The sequence below is a fragment of the Felis catus genome, chromosome C2 (genome assembly GCF_018350175.1).
Source record: "Felis catus isolate Fca126 chromosome C2, F.catus_Fca126_mat1.0, whole genome shotgun sequence".
Taxonomy (NCBI): domain Eukaryota; kingdom Metazoa; phylum Chordata; class Mammalia; order Carnivora; family Felidae; genus Felis; species Felis catus.
In genome coordinates this window covers 95,684,715-95,705,107 of record NC_058376.1, presented here as the reverse complement: position 1 = coordinate 95,705,107, position 20,393 = coordinate 95,684,715, and the positions used below count along the sequence as shown (strand labels likewise).

At 35.9% G+C, this 20,393-nt stretch overlaps 2 protein-coding genes across 5 annotated transcripts in view; one reads left to right on the top strand and one right to left on the bottom strand.

Annotated features, from left to right (window-relative positions):
* Nucleotides 1–1,564: 1,564 nt before the first annotated feature.
* On the top strand, nt 1,565–7,259 carry LOC123378912 (G protein-coupled receptor 160). Its single transcript, XM_045037285.1, has 2 exons — nt 1,565–1,670; nt 5,766–7,259. Exon 2 carries the CDS (start codon nt 5,838–5,840, stop codon nt 6,852–6,854), a length of 1,017 nt encoding a protein of 338 aa, XP_044893220.1. The 5' UTR covers nt 1,565–1,670; nt 5,766–5,837; the 3' UTR covers nt 6,855–7,259.
* A 950-nt stretch (nt 7,260–8,209) lies between these two features.
* The window catches only part of PHC3 (polyhomeotic homolog 3), an 83,116-nt gene continuing 70,932 nt past the window's right edge, over nt 8,210–20,393 (bottom strand). For 3 of the 4 annotated variants that reach the window (XM_023260408.2, XM_023260412.2, XM_023260411.2), the window contains one exon: nt 8,210–17,040. In XM_023260408.2, the coding sequence (XP_023116176.1) occupies nt 16,886–17,040 (155 nt within the window). In that variant the 3' untranslated portion in view covers nt 8,210–16,885. The remainder of the gene's footprint in view (nt 17,041–20,393) is intronic. The other variant, XR_002745360.2, reaches the window with a different exon arrangement.

Below are 20,393 nucleotides of genomic sequence, written 5' to 3'. Positions count from 1 at the left end.
TATTTTGTTCTACCTTGGCAGCTCTAACATTATATAAGTATGTGAATGAGAGCTGTGAAAGGGCAAATCAAGAATCCTTTGCTACGTGAAAATTTCACATTTTTAAAACCTTGCTTTAGAGTATCTCTGAAAGATACACAAGTAACTGGTAACCATGGTATTATCTAGGGAGGGAACTGTACTGGACAGTGATTAGTTGGGGGTAAGGGTGGGCAGGATGAATAATTTTTACAGCAGACACTTCTGTTGAATTTTATACCGTGTAAATTATATTACCTATTTAAAAAAAAACAAGGAAAAACTTATTTTCTGCATTTTCTTTCTATATTGAATTATACCATGTAAACGAATAAAAACATCGGTTTCTTCAAAAGTTGTCAGAGTCAAATGACATTTTGTTTTTTTCACTGAATTTTGACATATCAAGTAAGGACTGTATCTTGAAAAGTTTATTTACTTTTCAGAAGAATAAAATTACATTATCCAAGTAGATCAGTTAGTTATGGTCCTTTGGGTACCAGTAATCAACACAGTCACTTTTACTTGGATGTCACCTTTTCAGAAAGCTTTTTCATGTACATAAATTGGGTCCCTTTTTACATTTCCAGTTGTGAGTTGAGCCATAATGAGCTTACTGTCCGCTCCCACTTTTATCAGTCATCCAGCCAGAAAATGTGCTTATTAACACCTGAGCCTCTTTCCTCATGGGGAAAAATCTATACCTTCCGTGATTATTGTAAGGGGAAGGCGGAAGGTATATAAACCCCTGGACAAGGCTCAATACATTCGTTATTTAGCCACAGGCTTGCCTCCGTTCATTGGTTTCAGCAAATCTAACTACAGTGCCAGTTCCACTTTCTGTAGGAGTAGACCGGGATGTCAATCCTGCTCCCCTTCGCAAAGCACTGTTTAATGCAAATCGTTCTGTCAAGCTTTTCTGAGATTGCATGGTGCAACTATTTGATTATAATATTACGTATACACCTTTTTTATTTTACTCTCAAACTCTCATGAATGTACACAGGATTTTGTAAAAGCTACATGATGTACGATATTGCAACTGATTAAATGTAGATAATTGAGCAGCCTGCTATTGAGCTAGACACCAGAGCAATCTGTGAAATGTGAAAAAAAATGCCACTCTGCTCACTAAATCTTTCTTGTTTGGTAAAACACAGTAATCTTTCATTACAAAAAAAAAAAAAAATGTTCCTTATGTTAATATGCAACAAGTGTCAAAAGGTCCTGAAACCAAACAGTTGGAGAACTTCTGGTTTGGACTCTGAAGCCCGGGAGCGAACACTGCGGTGCAAACAAGGTTTTATCAAATAGGTGCCATGCTACGTCTACACATATCTCAGGGTCTTTGGGAGACTTCAACCTAAATGTATCCCCTTTCTTCCTTTTCCTGGAAAAAAAAGAATATAAGCAGTTAATTACTGCCTCTAATGCCACAGAAAGTTATAGTTTTTCTAAGCAGAGAACTAGAGCCAGTAGATGACATTGAACTCCCATTAAGACGGCTATTAATGATGGTTATTTTTGTTTTCTATCTTTCACACAGAGCTCGTTCACACTGGTATGCCAGGTACCAAGAGTAAGATCACTGAAGGCAGTAAAATTGAAATTGGAAGACTGTCAGCCAAGAAAGACCTACTAGAGGAAGCAGAGTGAGTATGTCAAGTGTTGTGTAGTGTTAAGAATTAACTGGGTTTTAAATAGGAAACCAGAGACCGGATCAGTGAAAAGAAATCATGGTTTGTTTCCCTCCGGCCCTGCTAATTCTTCCAAACTAGCCAGGTTGCAGTGCAAACCCAAAGATGCCTTAAAAAGGACTTCCACATTAACTATTTACATTGTATATGAAGCGTATGAATTAATTCATAGTTTAAAAAGTCATTCAGGAAAAGAGCCATATCTTACAAATCTCTGGATCCCTGCAGTTCATGTGGACATTTTTTCAAGGGAAAATTCAGGACAGGTAGCCTATCAGAGGATTTTTGTCTTGCTTGGGAGGTTTAAAGAACAAAATACTGCAATTTTGAATACCTTTTTAGTGGTTTGTGGGGGAAGTGGGACACAAAATTGCTATGAGAAAGTTTTGATTCGTTTCCACAATCACTATATTCAGGGACCATCATAAAATGACTAAAACCCTGTGTTCCGATAGACTTCTTTCAGCTGCTTTTTATTGCCTCAAGTTGCATATCTAACCAGGGCCTTTCCCCCCCTCCTCTCTAGTTTCTTTCAGCTTCATGATTCTCTTACACACCCAACTTGTCTTCGTTCTTCCAGTCCTCTTGTGAAGAGGTTCATGGTTAGTACCTTGGTGGCTACAACTGATCTTTATCCTCATCATCCCTTCTTACTTTCTTCCTCCAGAGACTAGCCTGCTTCTCTGTCCTTCCAGTTGGCCCCTCTCTGAGAGCCAGTGATGAAATGGACCTCAGGAAACATCCCTTGGATGTTGACCACTTAAACATGGATTCTTTAATCTGTTTAATTTTGGATGAGTTATAAAGGTTAAAACTACTTTATACAAGTAATTCTTTTACCCTGATATTTTTTTAGACGGGTCTAAATATGAACCTACTCTATTTACCTTTTTCACACCCATTTTAAACCAACACCGCCTATGTTTTTCTCATGTTTATTTAACTTTGACAGAGAGCACACACGGGTGAGCAGGGGAGGGGCAGAAGGAGAGGAAGAGGGAATCTTAAACAGGTTCCATGCTTAGCACAGAGCCCAACTCAGAGCTCAGTCTAATGAACCATGAGATTATAACCTGAGCCAAAATCAAGACTTGGATGCTTAACCAACTGAGCCAGCCAGGCACCTCAACACTGGCTATTTTAAAACAGCCTATTTTCTCTTGTCACAAGAACAACTTCATATATTCTTATCGTTCCACCCGGGTTTCCTTATCCAAGCAACACCACTTTTAAGGCCAGTGGCATTTGTCAAGGTGGTAGTTATGATTCTCTGCCTTTGTACATCAAATCTGAATGGGACTTTTTTGGCAGAGGGTCAAGTTAAAACTGTATAGATTTAAACTATATATATTTGAGTATAGAAAACAATTGAGCATACAAAAGAATTTGTTTCATTGGTTCTTTTCTACCTATGTTTATAAAAATAGGTATAACTGATTTTTTATAATTGTCTTTATATATATATATACACACACACACACACACACACACACACACACGTGTGTGTGGGGGGGGTAAATACCTAATTTGTGTATCTTAGTAAGTCATCTTATAACATGGTAGATTTATAGCCATGACACTATGTTCAAGAAAAAGTAATTTATGACCCTTGTTAAAGAATGTTAAGGCAGACTCTACTCAGGACCTTTGCACTAGGTGCAGGGACCACTACAATGGGATTTTGCAGTGGGGTAGCGATTGGAATCAACTCTGAATGCAACAAGGAATAGTGGAAATTTATAGCCAGCGAGCAAGGTGGAGGTTAGTAGAGGAGTATTATTGAGGAAACATCAGGGATAAGGAGGGATTCTTGCTAAGGCAGGCCAGAGTGATAGATCATCACTGGGGGATGGTGCGGGATGAGGAACTTCATCAGATATTGAAGGTCAGATTCTGGCAAACCAGACTCAGCAGGATTCTTGCTAAAGTTGGGACAATGAAAAGACGAACACGGAAGCTCAAGAAATCACTGGAACTCTCTACTCAAATGTGGAAAGACTCACGTTAGGGTTCAATCTGTCCAAAGAACTGATCGCCTTCTCTCACACGGGATTTTTTTCTTTACCCTCAGATAATATCCTCAACTACTCCCTTGAAATTATTTAATCATCATTTAACTGGTTTTAGGCAAATTGAGTTTTTGTTTTTTACTTTTCAGGCTTGGTGTTCCCTTACTATTTTCCTTGAAGTTTGAGAAATTCAGAGAAACCTATAACACTATAAATACTCGATGTATACTCTTTTAGTCATTTTCTGTATATGTATAATGTCTTAACAATTAGATGATATGTTGCTGCATAATTTTGTAAACTGCAATTCACTTAAACATCCTGTAGAAATTTATTTTTAACATGTAACAAATTCATAAGGTTAACATTTAACAAGTTATAGAAGAGGAAGAGTCAAAACTTCCTCCTATCCCGAGAAGCAGTTTTAATAACTGCATAATAGTACATTATTAGGATGTGCCATGTATCATTTTTTTAAATTGTTTTAATGTTTATTTTTGAGAGACAGAGCGTAAGTGGGGGAGGGGCAGAGAGAGGAGACACAGAATCCGAAGCAGGCTCCAGGATCTGAGCTGTCAGCACAGAGCCCAATGTGAGGCTTGAACTCACGAACTGCAAGATAATGACCTGAGCCGAAGTCGGACGCTTAACCGACTGAGCCACCTAGGTGCCCTGTGCCATGCATCATTTTTAACCCATCTCCAATTGTTGGCATTTATGTGTGGGTTTGTTAGTGTTTTTGTTTTGTTGTTTATATAAACATTGTGGTGGAACAGTCTTAGAGAAACTTTTGGTCATGTTTTTTTATGATAAATTCCTCGAATTTCCTTCCATTTTATTTTTATTTCATTTCATTTGGAGTAATTTCTACACCCAATGTAGGGCTCGAACTCACAACTCCAGGATCGAGTTGCATGCTCCATGAGCTGAGCCATCCAGATGCCCCTCCTTCCATTCTTCCCCTCTGACCTTTCTTTTTCATCTTCTCTCTTTCCTGCCACCAAATGCCTTAATCACTCAAGCCTGAACTCCTGTTCCTTTGCCTTTACCTAGCATTTCTTAATGTTCTCAGCCCCTGTTCCTTCCCCGGATTCTTTGTCTTGTCTGTCCAAGTGCCATAACATGATCTTTGTCATGTCCAAAGATAAATCTTTTATCATTCTTCCCTTTATCTGTGTCCCTATTATTTTCAGCTTTACTGTTTTATATCTTTGAGTGTCAGAATGATGATCCTGCAGCCAAAAAGCTTTGAAAATTGCTATCCTAAATTTTACTAACAAAAAGACAAAAAGTTGAGTGGGGGTAATGTTCATTGTCTGGAGTCAGAGTGAGACTGGGTTAACAGCCATCAATGATTGTTCTGAGTATTACTATCAGGTTGCTGTTTTAAGCCTGTTTTTGGCTCTGGTAGATTCGCTTTCTACTTCTCTCTGCAAGTAACTAAAACCTGTACTTTTCTAGAAGTTGAGTAATTTTTATATAACATTTTGGTTAGAGATCTTAAAGTTCTGGACCATCCTGGTCTCAAAAAAAAAAAAATGAACAAAGTATACACATTAATTCTTCTTGATCATATTCTGTATTATGAGAAATTTAAATTCCTATTTATATATTTACAGTTGACCCTTGAACAACACAGATTTGATGTGCAGAGGTGCATTTACGTGTTGATTTTTTTCAATAGATATAGTGCAGTACTGTAAATGTATTTTATGATTTTCCTAAGCTTTTCACTAGCTTTACTCTAAGAATATAGTATATGATATATATAAAGCCTACAAAATACAGGTTCACTGACTTGTCAGTAAGGCTTCCAGTCAGCAGTAGGCTATTAGGAGTGAAGTTCTGGTGGAGCTGAAAGTTACACACAGATTTTTCACTGTACCGGGGATCGACACCCCTACCCCCCTTCTTGTTCAAGGGTCACCTGTAATTTATTTGGGAAAATGACTGGATTAAATATGTTGAGACTAGAGGTGCTTGCTTTGAAAGGCTTAAATTAGACATAGCATCAAGGTTTTCTTTCCATTTTTCTTTACAGGGATGGAAAATAAAGTGAAGCAGTGTTTTGTTGTGTGTATTTCAGCAGGCCTTCTGCAGTTCAACTAAAAACATGACTGCTCTTTCTTCCGGGAACTGCTCTTTTCAGTACCAGTTACGTCAAGCAAATCGGTCCCTAGATGGTAACTGTCTGCTATTCTTGATAATACTTGGGAAAGTATTACTAAATACCCTCACACTAGGAATGAGAAGAAAAAACACCTGTCACAATTTTATGGAGTATTTTTGCTTTTCACTAGCATTCATTGATTTTTTACTTCTAGTAAACATTTCCATTATATACTACTACAGAGATTTTGTACTTTTAGGCGTTAGGTTTACTAAATACCACATCTGCCTATTTACTCAAATTATTTCATTTACTTACGGTTTTTTGCATTATCCGGTTTTCCTGATAGCTTGTATAGATTACTACCTGAATTTCTCTAAAACTCCAAAGCTTGCATTGAAATGCAAAAAAATATTTTATTTCTTTACAGTAATTTTAATTTGGATTTCAGTCCTTGCTTATGTTTTGAGGGATCCAGGTATCTATCAAAGCCTGAAGGCACAGAGTGTTTATTCTTATCAATGTCCTTTCTACATTAGCATTCAGAGTTACTGGCTGTCATTTTCCATGGTGATGATTTTATTTATGGCTTTTATAACCTCTTGGTCAGAAGTGATTGCCTTGGTGCAGGCTGTTAGGATGACTTCCTATATGAATGAGACTATCCTGTATTTTCCCTTTTCTTCCCATTCTAGTTATACTCTGAGCTCTAAGAAAGCACTCTTGCCCAAGTTCATTATCTGTTTTCTCGGTACCTGGCTACCATTTGTACTACTTCAAGTAATTATCCTTCTACTTAAAGTACAGATTCCAGCATATATTGAGATGAACATTCCGTGGTTGTACTTTGTCAATAGTTTTCTCATTGCCACAGTTTACTGGTTTAATTGTCACAAGCTTAATTTGAGAGATGTTGCATTACCTGCGGATCCTTTCGTCAACTGGAAATGCTGCTTCATTCCACTTACAATTCATAATCTTGAGCAAATTGAAAAGCCTATATCAATAATAATTTGTTAACGTTGCCATGTGAGAACTAATTCAAACTGACAACTACAATAAGAATCATAATTTTACAAATGGGAAAGAATGATGACTCAGGACATACTAAGATTGAACTGAAACCGCCCCCCACCCCATGCCTCCAGCCCCAACTTTCATACCTTTTCACAATGTGTCTTTTGGGACTATGGTATTAAAAACAAAATAATTCCAAGAAAAATGTTTATGCCTGTTCTGGAACACTGCATGTTGCAAATACTAATTTAGCAAAGAAGTGAAACGAGTTAATATTTGGCCAGTAATACTGATCTGTGTTACCCAAAAAATTACTGGATGCAAACTGTTATGTAAATCTGAGATTCACTGCCAGTAACATACAAATGTAACTAAACACTTTTATTAAATTCAGAGCAAGAAAATCAAGATCATTTTCTGAAAATTATTTAAATATTCTTTAACATAAGGGGAAGAGAGAGTAGCTCAATTTAAATTTACGTAATTGAAAAAAAAAAAGATCTCTCTTCTTAATGCAGATAATCCTGGAAGGAAAGTTTTATTGGGAGTAGTGACTAGGTCTCTTTCCATGACATACCAGATTCATTTTCATTTATAACTTGTATGTCACATACTTGCATGTCAAATCATAATCACATTGGCAGTGTATCACACTGTAAAAGTAAAGGAGGGCTTCTTATCCTCAGCACTATTCACATTTTGGGTCGGATAACTTTTTGTTGGAGACTGCCCTGTGCATCGTAGGATATTTAGCAGCACCCCTTCCCTTTGCCCACTAGATGCCAATCGAAATGTCTCCAGACACTGCCAAACTTACCCTGGTCGGCAGAATTGCCCCCCTCCTGAGAACTGCTAGAGTAAATCAATCCAAATGGCAGAATCATCTGAAGTCACTTTGTTACAGATTTTGTTTAATCTGTCACAATTTCTGAATTTGGTCCCTTCTCTGTGTTACTAAGTGTACCACTTTCTAATTCGCCATTACATAGGACTGAGATACTTTTTTTTAATAAAGTTTTTTAACTATATTTATTTTTTGAGAGAGACAAATAGAGAGCAAGCGGGGGAGGGGCAGAGAGAGAGAGAGGGAGACAATCCTAAGCAGGTTCTGCACTGTCAGCAGAGACCCCCGATGCAGGGCTTGAGCTCGTGAACTGGGAGATCATGACCTGAGCTGAAATGAAGAGTCAGATGCTTAACCGACTGAGCCACCGAGGAGCGCCCCAGGACTGAGATACTTTAAAATATATTGTACTTCATTAGTAAAGATTTACACTCTGCAGATTTCAAATAGGCAAATTTGTAACTATTTCAAAGCCCTCATAAACTTAAAAAAAGAAATTATTCAATAGACCAGCCAAATGGAAGAGGCTTTTATTTGTAAAGAAATGAACTTACAACTGGTCTACAATATATTATTGTAATATAAACAATATAAATAAATGATCCTGTAGGCCCACTAACCTTCCATCCAGACCCACATGAGGCAATGTTAACAACAATATTCTATGTGAAAATGTGCAGGTAACAAAGGTGCAATTACAAGCAAGTTTAAGCAGCAGAGTATAAGGTGCTTTAATTTAACAGTTAATGTTGCCATCAACAAACATTTGAATGTTCAATTTTACTTCACTGAATACAGACACAACAAATATGAAAATCTAAAATTCATACACATGCTACTTGTTAATATGAAAGTGCTTTCTCTTTTAAAAAAATACACCAAATGGACAGTCTTTTTACATAGATCATGGTGTGCTCTTATTAATGCAAAATTAACTTCATTTTCAGGTTATACATTTTAAAACGGTAGCTATAGACACCAATCTAGGAATGCTAATGCTAAGAGTGCTAAACTATTTCATTTCCTGTAAGGAGGACTGTAATACAATATCCAATGTAAAGAATACATGTATATATAATCTTAACATTTGTTTCTGTAAAAGTAAAAAAGGTTTCCTTTCCCCTTGGTGACGCTCTGCTCAACCTGGGTGGATCAGCTTTTGAGGTTAATATGAAAGTCCTATGTTAGGATAATGGGAGGAACCAAAAGGAATTAAAAATCAGTTAACATGTGCTTGAAGCATCAAAAAAAATCACAACAATTTGCCTTTGTGAAATCAAAAGACCATTTTTTTTAACAAGACAAAAACAGTAATTTAACAGAGGCTTGGCATGCCTGCCTCTCCTCTGTCAGTGCCCCTCCTGCACACTGTCTACAAGTCCGGTCTGCACCGCAGCTCACTCCTGACTCTGAGGACCGTTTTTAGAACTCACTTTGACTTTTTCCTATGGAAAAAAACAAGACCAAGCTTTTGAATGAAGTGATTGGGAATCTAGTTAAATGTCTTGGAAATGAAACATCTAAAATTATATCATCTTTGCCCAGCCCGTTCATTTTTTTAAATTTAAAAATACATATACAAAAGTATGCAGTAGATATTTTAATAGCATAAAATATTTGAAAAATTAGGTAAATTAAAATATTTTAAAAGTACACTTTAACCAATACCATGGCAAATTTTTTTAAACCCAGACTATCTGGTTACTTGGATGTCTGTGTTCTATTTTCAGTCCGTTTTAGATTCTAATCTATCACGTATCTGGACATTTTCCTGCTTTAAAAAGCTATGACTATGATGAATAAAAGATGTTTTTAAATATTAGGTATTTTCATTTTGTATCTTTATGGAGAATGTTAGCATCAAGTGATGTTAATCTGTTTCGCTGGGCCAACAGGAATGACAACATAATTTCACAGGATCCCCAAGTGGTAAGGAAACTTCACCCAATTAATCAATGCCATTCAACGTTTACTCCCCAAATAGTTGTCAATTCAAGCATGGAAGGGTTTTATGTTTACCAGTTAAAGGAAACCCTTTCCCTATGTAATACATGTGTGCTCTCTAAAAAGTAAGTATTTGTAATAATAATAAAATTTATTTTGTGTAATTTCTTGCTTTAAAAGCACAAGAGAATAAAAAACCTGTTCAGCGATCTTTTCAGTTGTAGAAAGTTACTTCACTGTCAATAGTGGGTGTAAAGCTTTTAAGTTAAAAATGTATATAGTAAGTCAGCATCGGCTTCTATCTTTGTATTCTTTGTATTGTTCTGTCACACACCCTGTATAGCAACACTTCTGGAATAGATTCAAAGTGTCAAAATAATTCTGAGAAATATGGGCTGTCACAAAAGTCTCAGAATGTAGATCCTTATTAGGTGCCCTTGATTTTATAACCTAATCAGGTTTATTATTGGCTGATTTGTATGTGAAATGTGTTTTAGGAATTGTGCTGTGATTCACTCAGACCACCCCCTACCCCCAACCGCCCCGATGTCATCTAGCTAAATACTTCACCCAGTGCATAAAAGTTTCCCTCTCAGTTCAATACAGTAAGTAAATAATGTCCATGTTTGTTTTAAGCCACAATTAGAATTTTGTTTTGGAAGATTTTGTTCACTATTACTAGTTCCTGTCATATATACCACACTGGCTTGCATTTTAAACTAATGGAAAAATGCATGAATGACAATGTTCCTATGTGTTCACAGGTTCAGTGGTTAACTAGCAAGAAGCATTTAGAAAAATGTCCTCATTTGCTTGTCTGTGTAATTTTTCTTCTCTACATAAATCCTTAAGAGAACAAAGACTGCATATATAGATGAACCAGGAAATGGATGCTTAACAATTCTCTTTTAGCAAAAGCTCTTAAGTATGAAATGAACCATTAAAAAGGGAAAGAGAATTAAGTAGAAGCATTTAAAAGCATTTAAGTAGAAGTATTTAAAAATACATACAATCATAGTTCTAGATCTGGGAGGTACCTTAAAGATGACTTAAACACAAATCAGCATTTTGAGTAGTATAGGCTCCATACTGTATATTCAGAAGAGGAAACAGATTAAAAGCTAAGTAATTGCCTGAGGTGTCACACACCAGCTAATTCACCAACTGGAAGTAGAATTCCCAGCCCCCCAGCCAGCCTTTGTCTTCATTCATCATATTCATCTATTATTTATTATTGAAGTAGATTATTTGGTACTACCTAAAGCAAAAAGAAGACTTTAACACACAGCACTCTAAACAGATTTTAAGCAGTGGACACTTCTGGTTTGCTTGAGGCAAAACTAAAAATTCCTTCTTTCTAAAATAGATCGATGTTTATTTCACTACCAGCCCCACCAGTATCTTATGAACACCAACTTCTTCACCTCCATTAATTAAAGCTCCACAAAACATGGATTTAACACTGATAATATATATTCCTTGAAGTTTAACTTTTAAGCCAATAAATGATGGCTACGATCAATCCTTAAGAAGATTACTGGAGTCAATTTAAATAGGTGGTCTAAAAGGACTTACTAAATTACTGTTATATCTAAAACTATGCCATGTTAGCAATATTTTATATTCAGTTTTTTCCAAATTAAAATTCATCACTTCTTTTCAACAATACATTTTAAAACCTTTGTACAGGTTTTCTTTCTATGGACTCATACTGATGCCATCAATATCACTAAAAGCAATTATACTATTCAAAAGCAGGGAAAAAAATACTTCTCTAATGTACCCTCTTCTCCAATATCTGAGAGTTTTAAAATCATCATCTTTAAATAAAATTAAATGTTCACAAGCTATAAAAAAAAAGAAAAAAACATTCTTGGAAAACACCTCCCAAAAGGTCCCATAAACATGGCACTTAAGAGGTGTGTGTTCATGGGTTCAAGTAGAACAGGGGATTTTCATTAGAGAAGCGAAGCCTCAGATCTGAGAAGTAGGGAGGCCACTCCCTTTTAATGTCTGTGAAATAAGTTCAAAAAAAGCCAAACACTGTGCTCTGGAAAATGATGCTGATTTGTATTAGTGCTTTATAACTTTCAAAAAAAAATGCCTTCTCATAGTATTATTTTAAAATAGATTAAATAAGCTCTAAAAAATAACATGTAAAACTTTAAATTCTTAAAAAATTTAGGAAACTTTTTCCAAAGAAGATAATATAATTTTCAACATTTTTTTTTCTTTATTGAAGAAATGGCTTGTATTGTTGCTATGAAGGAAACTATATAGTGTACATATTATGGACTAACAAAAGAGGAATATCTTTCCAAAGAGTTTTTTTTTTTTAAAGATGTACAGCTTATAATAGATTGAAATTAAATTTCAGTAAGATTGCATATTTATTTTTCCTAATACTGTATTTGTGCTTCTCTAAATTAAATTACAATCTTTAAGATGAAATCAAATGCTTTTAAAGAGACTCATAAAATACCAATGTTAATGAATGTGAATTAAACAGTTCATTTTATGATCCACACTACTGTGCATCAAAGAAATAGAGGTAGGCTTCCGCTGAAATCCACACTGATAAAGAGAAAGATAGCTCTTTAGTCATCCAATTCTTAGATACAATCTAACAAAATACTATCTTAAAATGCCTTTATAACAATCTACAAGGGTGATTCAACTGTGGTATCTGAAAGTGGATACTCCCTTCTATAGGTCCAATAACTCAATTATAAATAATTAACCTTTGAGTTTTTGACAAATATTCTCCAAGTACAATAGTTGTCACCTTTTTTTTGAAGTCAAAAACACTAGCTTCTGTATCATTGGAACTACTGATATGCTCCTAGGGGCAGAATCACTTGACAGAGAGTGAAAGAATGAGTATGGTTACAGGTGAATTTTATTGCTATAACTGGGATCAAACCATTACAATGTATTATTTTGAACTATTGAAGGTCGGATTTATACTACACAACCTCACTCCATTAACTGTATTATTACCCTCTTGGGTCTAGAATGTTTTCCTCCTATTTGTCACTTCCTCCATTTCCCTATCCTTCACCCTGGAAAACCTTCCTTAAGGCCCAGCTACATATATGGTGCACAGGAAACAGAGTGAACAAACACTGCATAGTTGGGCCACTGTCCACTGCCCAAAGGTTTCACTGACACATGACTGTTAGGTGTTAGAAAGTCCTGCCCCAATTACCTTCCTAAAATTAACGCCACTACAAAATCCTCTCTAAGGATTTTCAGGCAAAAGTGTCAAGTTTTCACGCAGTTCCCTTAGGGCTGGAATAGGCTTTAGGAGAGGAAAGCAGGAAGCGAGGCCCTTTCATGCTATCAGGCAATGCCCAGTGTCAGCTGCACACAAGGCAGCATGTGCTCCTGCCATTCATTAAGGGTGAGGCTCTTCAAGCCACAAAATATAATCAGTCTGTTCTAGCTGAAAATGTCTTTAAAACATTTTAACAGTGTGTCCAGCCAGGGATTTCATCTACTCAATATGGCTGTGAGGGCAGCATCATTCACGTACGTCTACAATAGTTTATTGTTTCTCAAACTGTTTACACCCATATAAACACAACCGAAGACTATACAATCTATATATTGCCTTCCCACCATACTTGTGCCATGACAGTACCAGAACCTTGCAAATTCAAATGGGACTTTATAACATTTAATTGAACAAGTCAGTGATAGGGGATGCTGTGACAGATTTCAGCCTAGGACCGGTATTTGAATAAATGTCTATAATTTCACACAAAAATTATTCAAAGGTATGGGCACAGCAATACTTCAGACAGTTCTAAGGAAGTGTTTCAACACACTAGGAAACAAAAACAAACAATGGGCTATCTAAAAAAAATCACTTCTACTTAAGGTAAATCATGAATATTAACGTCAAAAGTGCAGAAATTTGTTCAGTGTTGAAGTGGGACAAGCAAAGTGGCAGGTCTCTTGTCTGCCTCTTTCCCATTCTCACGCCTCTTCACTGACATGTCTTCCCCTCATTCTACCTTCTCTACTCCTACATGACAGCCCTTAAGCTGAGACTAAGGAAAATGTCTGTTTAGCGATGCCACAGCAAATCAAAAGTACCATCCTGGAAAGTTATATGCCACTCAAACAGTGACAGGTTTTGGGACAGTACTCTGCCTTATATGACAATGATTACATCAGAGGTGCAGAGCCTGTCAGACACATGCCTACTACACTAGGCTTGATGAGAATCCATGTCATGCAAAAACATCTACAAACCAACTCTCTCACTTTATTTTCTTAGGAACACATGGCTTAAAGTAAATAAAATTTGAAACTTGTAGGTTTTTTTTTTACTTCCCTCAAAGGGAAAAGAGTGCATCAGTTTGAAGTCAGAAAATGTACACTTAGCAAAAACAGGAAGAACTTCCCATGTTCTCTGTCATTCCTTCTCATCAATGAAAATCCTAGAACAATTTAGTAGCATGATGGAAACAGAAAATAATACTCTCCCCACCTGTATCATACCAGAACTGTGCTTAGAACTTAGAAGAGAAATGGACATCCAGTGTTATCATCTATATTCATATTTAACTGAAGCTTTGATTTTTAAGATTAAATCCTCTAGAAAAAAAAAAAAAAACAGTTGCATCAATAGGGAAAACTACCAGTTGAAAGCAAATAGGCCATTTCTAAACAAAATAGCTCAGCTGAAAGAAGCAAGTATATTTTCTGGGTATGTTTTGAGTGAGGTCAAGAGATCTGGACTCCTCTTAAGATTACAAGATTTAAGATTATAAGGTGCTCTCAATGGAAATCCCCCTTCTGGTAAGCTTTCTTGGATATTAACATGGTGCTAGGCACGAGGGCTTTCAATCAGTATATAATGACTGATACTAAAAGAGACAGTAAAGAAAAGGAGAACCTGTAACATAGTTCTAATACCTTAAAGGCTATACAGATAATTTAGTTATGGGAGGTACCCATTATTGCTAAGGGAGTCTACCCCGAAATCAGTTGCTTGTGGATTATGTATGATAAAGTTTTAATTTCACGGGAGACTTCCCTGTGTGCTCTTCACCCACCCCGCACACAGTGGACCATCCTATTAATGCTTAGCCTATTCCTGTGTTCCGAAACGGCAAGATGAGGGGGAAAAGCCAAGGATATGACAACTGTCATAATGATTAACTGCTAATAAATGAAAACTGACTATAGAGTTCCTACCTTGCCTTGAAACTTTAATCCAATAATTAACAATGTGATATAAAGAAATATGTAACATAGACTACAAGCTATTGTAGGTCTGGAACTTGAGCCTTACACTATATTACACATTCTAATCCTACACATAACTATCAGTAAACATCTTTTTTTTTTTAAACATTACTACACAAAAGAATCCCACAAAGCATACATTCAAACAAGAGGCATCTAAAGATTAAAAAAATTACCCGCTGTATTTTTGTATAAAAATAATCAACATTCTCTAATGTACACAAAGCCAAAAGATAAATATCTGTGATGTCCTTAATGACATCTTTAGTCTTCTACTAGCTCAACACAATCTTTTTGAAAAGAGCAGTGACAATGACTGAAACCCATGGACTCTTCCCCACTTACTGAACGTCTGCCAAATATCTGTGTATGTTCCTTCTATTTTAAAACATTTCCATCGTGTGGTAAAGATAAAAAGGATTAAAACAAATTTTTTATTTCCCGACAGTAAGGCTCTCAGGGCTCCCACAACAATTTTGTTTTAATGTCATAATTCTGATAGAACACTAACTGTCCAGTGAAAAATTTTGTTTTAAAATGTTTTTTCTGTAAAACATGTACATACAAAATTATATGGGATAATCCAAGAGATACTAGTTGGTGGGAACTTTGTAGGAAGCATGCAAAGGTTTAGTCAAGGAAAAAGGAATGTGCATTCTAGCTAGACCCAGCATGTTCAACATTAGAAAAAATCCAAAGACCAAACACATATCCACTACAAACCACTGTCTTGCCAGCAAAGGCTATGCACTGGTTCATAAGGTATAATGATATTATGCCTTCATCAGTGCAGAGGAGCAGCTCTCTGCTGCTCTATGAAAGAGAATATGAATTCGTACTTTCTGAGACTCAAATTATTTGTATGCTAGTCCTTACTTCACAGGTCAATTTAGTGGATTTTAGTTTTATAGGTCAATTTAGTGGATTTTCCCTTTTTCTAGTATGCATAAAACTGGGAAAAATACTTCTGCAGAACATTAATGCTGTCTGAAATACTTCCATTGTATAATGTATTCCTTATTATGTCTCATCTTTTCAAACTAACCCTCTGGGTAAAAAAGAGCAACATTTATTACTCCTACATCAGGGTTTCTGAACCCTGACACTACTTGACATTTTGGACTTGATGAATCTTTGTTTTGGAGGACTGTCTTGTGCACTGTGGGATATTTAGCAACATCCCTGTCCTCCATGACCCAGATGCCAGTAACAACCCTCCCCAACCCCTCCAAGCTATGACAACCAAAATGTCCCTAGGCATTGTCAAATATCCCCTGGGGAGCAAAACTGACCTCTGTTGAGAACCACTGCTCTAAACGTACAAAAACTAAGAAGAAAACTAACTTTCTCAGCCACATCAAATTCTTGGGCAAGTTTGGAACAGAAACCAACTCTTCTGACTTCCAGTTTAGTATTATTCATGCTAGAATGCAATCCTTTTTATAGACAAAGCAATTGTCTGACAGACATGTTTCTTGAAATGTACAACTGATATCTTGTTGCATACAATTCCAGTCACTGGACTCCTACTAAACTATTCCTAAATTACTCCTAAATTATATCTCTCATGACAACCTATAGAAAACTTACAGGGTAGAAAAATGTGTAAGAAAACCGAATCAAAAGAGGAAAAATGTAAATCATTAAATTACTTTTAAAAGGATTCTTTATATTAACGATAAACATCACCTTTAAAAAATTATCTAGTATAACACGTTTCTTTGAAAAATATCATGGCCCTCTATATCAAGTCTTTCAATGTTGCATGTAACCTGTAAAATTAATTTTACCAATGTTGGCTAATTAAGAAAATGTATGATGAATTACTGTATCTGTAGAAGAAATACCAGCTTTTGATGTGGAGATCCCAATGTGCTTGGCTATCCACCACAATATATGATAACATTCTAGGCCAGCTTGAGCCTTTACCTTACAAGTTTGTTTAAGAAGAGTAAAACTGCTGTTTTCTCACAGCTTCATGATCCTGTTAAGATTCCTTCAGAGAGTTGATGCGTGCACAGATCTTTAGGGCCGGGCCTAGTTTGATATTCATTGCACTCATAAGATGGTCTTCTTTTAGCAAAAGAAGGGCCTGTCCATCAATCTCCTGTGCTCTGAATTCATCTGCGATATCTTGGCAGCCTGGAATTTGATCAGAGGACGGAAGTTAGCATTATTATGTAACAACCAGGTGTTACTTTAACAGTGACAGTTATTCTCTCAGTGGGTTTGAGTATCTGAAATACAGGCTGGGAAACAAATGAAATTTATTTAGGGTAGTCTTGGGTTCACTCCTGAAGAAGAGAGTATTTCTTGGCATTCTGAAAGTAAGAATTAATTTGATATCCAGGTAAAGCAATTTACTTGGAATTCTTGTTCTAAAATAATAATATAGAAATAATTAGTAAAAGTCAGGAAAAATGTAGATTCATCGGTCCAGATACAACCTACCTTGACAAAAAGGATAATGTATTACCTCAAAGCATGCCACACATATAACAAGATTGGATTAACTAGTTATTACACGTCATGAACTTATCTTTGTATAAGAAACCTTCACATATATGTATGAAGGAATAAAATGTAATGTTCTGCCATGTGAATAACAATTTAGAAATGTTTTCTCAAATACCAGAGTACCCTTTTCGGAATCATTTGTACCTTATTCGAATTTCCAACCTTCAATTGCCAAGCACATTTAGGACATTTTGATTTTTCACTCAGGAAAGAACCAAACCATCAAGATTGTAGTATCAATCTACTGTAATGCTGCTCAAATATATTACACTGCTTGACTTGTATTCCAACTTCATATCTTAGCATCACTGGACTCATCTCCATTTTTGGTAAGAAAACATAAATCCCCATTGAAATCATGAGCTTGCCCGCCTAATCTCTTACCAAACAATATTTTATCTCTCAATGTAAACCAGGTGCTTCAGCAGGTAACAATGCTAACATCTACTTGAACCTCAAACGTTTTTATTATCTACCAAAGTCTGCACAGCCAGGTTACTCAATAAACTTCCCCACGAAGGGTAAGGAAACAACCAGGGAAGGTAATGAGTTAAGGAACCAAGAAAGGAGAGAATGCAGTAATGTGGAAGCTTCCTTATAAATTCATAAAAAATGAATTTAAGAATAAAAACTAACAGCTTAAAATCGGTTTTATTCAAATCAACATTCTAAGAGAAAACACAAAGATAATGAAAACTAGAAATGGTTATACTACACCCCTGGATAGCACAACTCTGCTGAAATGATTATCCTTTCTATTGCAAATGTGTCATCCTCTTGTTTATAGAAGATAATGATGTCATCCCTAGAACCCCAGCACCATGCTCAAAGCATTGTTAGGGGCTAAATACATACTTTCTTGTATAAGTGAAGGACTGGATGAGTGAATAAACAAACAATGAACAAAAACAGAATCTGCCACAGAGGAGCTATTTGTAATAGTAATAATACACTTCTTTCTGTATTTAGCTGTATGGCCTTCTCTTGGATATTTCTTTTCCCATCTTCTCTGTTAGTTGTTTCTTTCCTGTTTCATATATAGCAGCCAGTTTTTTAACTTCTCTATTTTAATTTCTCAGACTTAAAAACTGACCTTTCAAAAGTACCCTATGCAGACTGTTACAGCTTTGCCATTTACCATATAAAAGAAATTATACAGTTAAAATGGGATTACTCACCATAGAAAGCTCCCTTTCTTTTCCCAGAGGTAGCTCTCAAAACTGGGCAGACAAAACTGACTAATCTTGCATCTAGTTGTGACTTCATCCTTCTTTTTATGAAAGAACTAATGTTCTTCTCTCTTCAGTCTTACTTACAAGAACACAGGAAAAGAAAAGAGAAAGATAGGGCAGGACTTACTTAGAGTCAGAAAACAGGAGCAATGAGAAGTAATGAGGACTGTAAGAGCTACGTTTGGGAATAGAAACAAGGAGTTTTCCATGAGGAAATGTATAGCATGTTTTTGTTCCTCTGTATTGTGAGATCCCTCTTCAAATGTCTTCTGGTACTAGGTAAACGTATTAGCAAAATAATAAAGAACAAAAAATGTTTTGGGAAACCACATGATTGAGTAGGAATGCATTATCTTCAGAATTTTGGATCGATAACTCTCTTAAGCCAACCACAACTAAGGGTAGTTATACTATACATTAGTATAGAAATGAAAAAATAAAATTACTTTAAAAAGAAAAAGTGGGGGTGGGGAGGCAGAAGCAAATACTCCTCCAGAAACTCATTAAAGAAAAGTGAATTTTCAAAAAATTTTTAGACGCTCAAGGTATTGAGTTTCTGACACTAGAATCTACTTCTATAAAATGGCTGGTGCCCCAGGGACTCCTACCAAACATATCCTACCTGCAGCAACCAGTCACCTTGTTGGGTTTATGTCACCAGAAGCAGCTATCAAGATGGGCATCGGCTCTACAAACGGACATGAGTCACAACTATACTTTGCAATGTCCAGTCACTTTTTCAGCTAAACCCAAAATGAAAGCACTCTACACAAAATTTCAGGCTGGTGAAATAGATCACTTGCCACAATGTAAACAAGTCCCAATATTAGTATTATGAAAACCAATAATCATGTATTTTTAGATAATTCCTACTTTATATGCCTACAGAAAAAGTGAATCTACTACAAATTCACAAATCGATAAATACCAAATAAACTGATGTTTGCATTGTAACAAGAGTTAAGAGAACTGCAGTTAGTTGAAAACAAGAATCGTTCCTCTAGAGAACTTCTGAATACACAAAACTTGAGAAGAAAATAATTTTTCACTGTGGTAACAGCTCTGAGATTGGGTATAAAGCATACCAGCTCTAACATGGTCTCACCAGGATGGTTCACAAGATGATATTACACGAAGAGAAGAGCAAACTCTAGGAGTAAATACAAGTGCCCTGAATAAAGAGGGAAGTCTATCTCAACTGGAAAGAATGAAAATATAAGAGATTACAAAATTTATAAGCTCGTTCCTTCTATGAGAAAAGTTTGAAAGTAGACTTCTTGGCGGGGGGTGGAACACAGTCCTGAATGAGCTTGAAAGAGGCTTCAAACAAGTTTACAAAGGCCAAAGGAGTACACAGAAATGAAGACAAAAGCATTTTCTGATAGAAGATTTTCTTTAAGTCACAGACATTAATTACTCAGAGAAACTTTGTGAAAGAAGATAGAACTGATCACACAGATAATCTTGTTATTTAGCCTGTCAAAGCAGTTTGGAAATAGTCCCATTTAATCAGTAAAAGGAAAGCAGAGTTACATTAAGCAGACTTACACAATACCAAGCAATTCTAAATTATAAAGCAGTTTCCCTTTAATGATATGTAATATTCTTTGAATAACTGGCAAAATTGTGTCTCAATGAACTCAGTAAGACAAGCATCTCAAGCTATAAGCAATATTTTTTTTCAACTGAAGAAGAATGAGACAAGAATTTAGCCTTTGTTCTAAAAAAAAAAAAAAGCATATGAAA

What these genes read in the sequence shown, in the direction of transcription:
- LOC123378912 (XM_045037285.1), top strand. Translation starts at nt 5,838, where the DNA reads ATGACTGCTCTTTCTTCCGGGAACTGCTCTTTTCAGTACCAGTTACGT.